Consider the following 3,737-nt stretch of genomic DNA (forward strand, 5'->3'; position numbering starts at 1 on the left):
AATTCAGTGCTTTTCGAATCCACTAACAGCGTTGTAAGAAATCACCACCGTTAGGAAATAAACCAATGTAACTTCGTGCAGAGTGCTGGAATTGTGTAAACATCAGCAACATTACAAGCAGCTGGGACACTACAAAGACAAAAATTGAAGCATTGTGTGGACAAGAACCTTAAGCCGGCTTCCAAAGCGTGTCAACATTCTGTAAGCGCCTTCCAGAAAATAGCCTTGTATTCTGGTTGCGAATTACGTGAGAACAGCTACTATAAACATGCAAATAAAAGCTGCTAAAGAAAGTGCGCTTAGCTCATAGCTAAAAAATGTGTTTGACAAAATACGGTAAAAAGTATTTCCTCCAAGAAGGAGCCACGCCGCTCTCCACAAATGCCTTGGTGCGCCTTACGCAACAAGAAACGGATGCGCCGTCACAGAAAGGCGCACTTCTGCTCCGGATTCATTGATGACCCGGAGGGGCAGGAGAAGGCCTTTGCGAACGGTTCATAATTGCGCACGGCTTCGGTGCATTCGGGCGACACACGGCGACGGTGACTCATCTCCCTGCAAGTCACGTGGCAGGCTGTGATGAAAAAGACCTGCTCGGCGCTGTACTCCTTCATTCCCGGGAGACGTAGGTCCCGATCGTCGCTACGGAAGCGGAGGTAGGCAGCGTGCGCGATCTTCAGGGCAGGAAGGAAAGGGAAGAGAGCCGTCACGTTGCTACCGGAAGTGACGTTGGACGAGCAGCGCGCTAACTCCCACAGGGCTCGCCCGGGAGAGCCGATGTTTCGGTTGCTCTCTTTGTCAGTGTTAACGGTGTCCAAAGACGGTGTCCATGGGGTATGAGACATATCGTCGCTGAGCAGAATTGTCAGCGCGTTGATAGTTCGGGCGAGCTGCGAGGGTCCATGCGACGGATATAAAATTACACATTGTAATACTGCAGGTTGTTAAAATACTATCGTAGTTCGTTTCGGAGTTCTGGCACTAAGCGATACTTTAATGCACCATCTGAAGTATATGTGACATAAAACGAACGCTATCACAAAGTTCCCTTGTCTGCATTCAAAATTGTCCCAGAGGTCGTGATAGCACTGCCAGCATTGCAATGGTCAGAATAAAGTATTGTTTTTTCTTATTACGGAGCGTCAATGCCGCACAGACATATCTACACCCTCTGTCAAAATATACTGCCCAGGGTGTTTCTGCACCTTGCTGTATAGCGCACAATGCATCGCCAAGGTTTCCAATCCATCTACGGTGAAAGGAACTCTTGAGCTTATCCCTACGTGGATAAGCTGGATACGTGGATAAGTGGATACGAGAGCCATTACACTCCTTAGATTCAAGCATCGCGGGCTGTGCAATTCTTACAACGGTTGTACATATGACACTCACGGTTCCGCAACATTATGATGCGCACGCCGTCGGTACGCTGGGAGGAAGATTATTCACACATTTATGAGCCAGTTTATATTTCGCTTAAAAATATCCACCAAGGGTCGCGCGCTGTGGAGATTAAAATACCGGTTTATGCATTTTTAGCAAAGTTCACATGACAGTTGTGAAATTAAATATCAGTTATCCGTACTTCTATCACAGTCTCATTATATGCACATACAAGGAAGAATAATGCGGTTCGGAAACCATGTTACAAACACCATTCCTTAAACACCAAATACCAAATTTAAGAATAGCGAACTCAGGCTAGATTATAAAAAATTACACTATTCGCTTTGAGTATAGTGCCATATCTTGATTATAGTCTTGAGAATAGTACCATGGCGCGATATAGTTTAAGCGCACCATATACAGCTGTAAAGGTGTTCCTGCCCTGCCGAACTATTTACGTCTGATTACGCTTGCCCGGCGTTGAAACAGTGGGCTGAAGGAATAGGACGGACAGGGAATACACAAATGGCGCAGAATTGTCCTATTCATTGTTTCTCTCCAAGTTTATATTTTCAACACCTTGCTTGAGTAAACAGCCGAACCCTCACATTTTAAGTATGCAAATCGGGTATTAGATTTTCGCCACTACACGTTACCTGCATGGCGTACAAGAATCCAAGGCCTCCGTAAACCATGGCGTCGGTGCCTTCATCGGAGTAGTACGGGGCTGCGAGAACTGCCATGGCGATGGAAATCACGTTCGTCACGGGGTTGTATGATGCCAGGTGTGCCGATTGGAAACGGAACAACCGCAGGCTTGCCTGGTACTCTTCACTCCCGAGTGACTTTTGCAGCTGCTCATGACTCTTGCGCCAGTGTTCGAAGAAACTCTGTGCCGTTCCGTGGTCGTTTCCGTACAGGACTTCAAGGCGTCTGTTGGTCATATATTCTTGGGGTGGCCATATCATAGTGCTGGTGTTCTGAAGCCGCGTGGAGACAGCACGGATTGCTTTTGTGTCCAGGGTGGACCAGGACCTGATCTCCGCCAGCGCAGTCATGTGCACGTTGCTCAAAAGTTTCTTAACGATGAGCCTATGATCTTTGGAGAATTCACGGTCGTCGGTACCAGAGAAAAGAAGCGTGTATACGTTGGCAGCGTTTATACCGCAAGCAATCGGGTAGTAGTAAGCGGAAAGAGGGTGTTTTGAGAAGAGGCCTCGCACTGAGCTACTTACGATTGGACCGAGAAGCTGAATGAACCACCATGCCGTGTGGAAGGTCACCTCCCGGGCCGAGTACGATTCGAAGGGGACACGCATCACAACTAACAGATTACCGTCGGTGGCCACCAGGGTGTCCTCTTCGGTTAGCTCTGGTTTCACGTTAAATGCGGATTGGAAGGCATCGACCCAGTCACGGGCTTGGAGTTTAGGCACTAAAGCTGGTAACTGGCGAATGACCAGAAACCGAGGTTTTGGGTGTGTCTCAGTGAACGTGAGTGACAGGTTTCCGAAGATAGAGCGCTCAATTTCAAGGCTTGCCATTGCAAACTCAATGAATGCGGGCAAAGCCCTCTCTCGAAAGGTACCCGATAAAAATAAGTTGACGACGGTTTTATAGAAGTCGTACCTAATAATCTCTGTATTGATGGCGTCCAAAATATATGGTATGACAGATGGGCTCATGGACACCGACCTTCGTTGCGCGGTGCCATGCCAGGGCTCTATGAGTTCCACGGAGAACCACAAAGGCGTGACCCACAGAGCGGCCAGGTTGACCAAAGCTCTCAGAGGCACTGAATAATCGTTTGGGTCACCAAGCCGAGCATCATTGGAGTCTAGCAACCAGGGAAATAATTCCTTGCTCATGAATTCAACTATGCTTTCCGAGTCGTCAATGTCCGCTATGGTGCCTTCAAAGCGAAGACAAGCGTTCATCATCTGCCTCACGCCTTTCGTTACGGGACGACTGGGGTCTTCGCGAAGTTTTGTGCGTTCGCGTAGCCAGTACGCTAAGCGAAAAATTACCGTGGGATCACTGTACCGAGTGTCGTTGTGCAGCCACCGGGAACACACAAACTGCCCAAAATCTTTGCAGGCTTCCTGGCTGTTGTGTAGTTTTAGGCCTAGCCCAAGTGAGTGATCCAAGCAGGCTTTAGTGGCGCAAATTGGAGGATTAAGGTGATGTCTAGTCTTTTCATGGGCGAGGTAGAAGACGATCGTGGCGATGATAATGGCCACGATTGTGGTGGCGAAGAGCAAGAATATGATAGCTGCCGTTCTCTTGAAGGTGCCTTGTTTTGCCGTATTTCGTCCCGGTGGTGATATTGACTGCAGAAGAAAACATTCTTT

At 48.2% G+C, this 3,737-nt stretch overlaps 1 protein-coding gene across 1 annotated transcript; it reads right to left on the reverse strand.

The window, feature by feature from the left end:
- Nucleotides 1–422: 422 nt before the first annotated feature.
- On the reverse strand, nucleotides 423–2,444 carry LOC146181071 (membrane metallo-endopeptidase-like 1). Its single transcript, XM_084575694.1, has 2 exons — nucleotides 2,043–2,444; nucleotides 423–890 (listed from the first exon to the last, which is right to left on the reverse strand). Exons 1-2 carry the CDS (start codon nucleotides 2,442–2,444, stop codon nucleotides 423–425), a joined length of 870 nt encoding a protein of 289 aa, XP_084431820.1.
- Between the last annotated feature and the right edge of the window lie 1,293 nt (nucleotides 2,445–3,737).

This window comes from Amblyomma maculatum, chromosome 8 (genome assembly GCF_055883805.1).
Source record: "Amblyomma maculatum isolate TAMU_Amacu chromosome 8, ASM5588380v1, whole genome shotgun sequence".
NCBI classification, from domain to species: Eukaryota; Metazoa; Arthropoda; class Arachnida; order Ixodida; family Ixodidae; genus Amblyomma; species Amblyomma maculatum.

Excerpts from the sequence above, each read along its gene's own strand:
- LOC146181071 (XM_084575694.1), bottom strand. The coding sequence starts at position 2,444 with ATGACTGCGCTGGCGGAGATCAGGTCCTGGTCCACCCTGGACACAAAA. Across the intron at positions 891-2,042 it reads GATTCTTGTACGCCATGCAG|CTCGCCCGAACTATCAACGC; the intron begins GTAACGTGTAGT and ends GGACCCTCGCAG.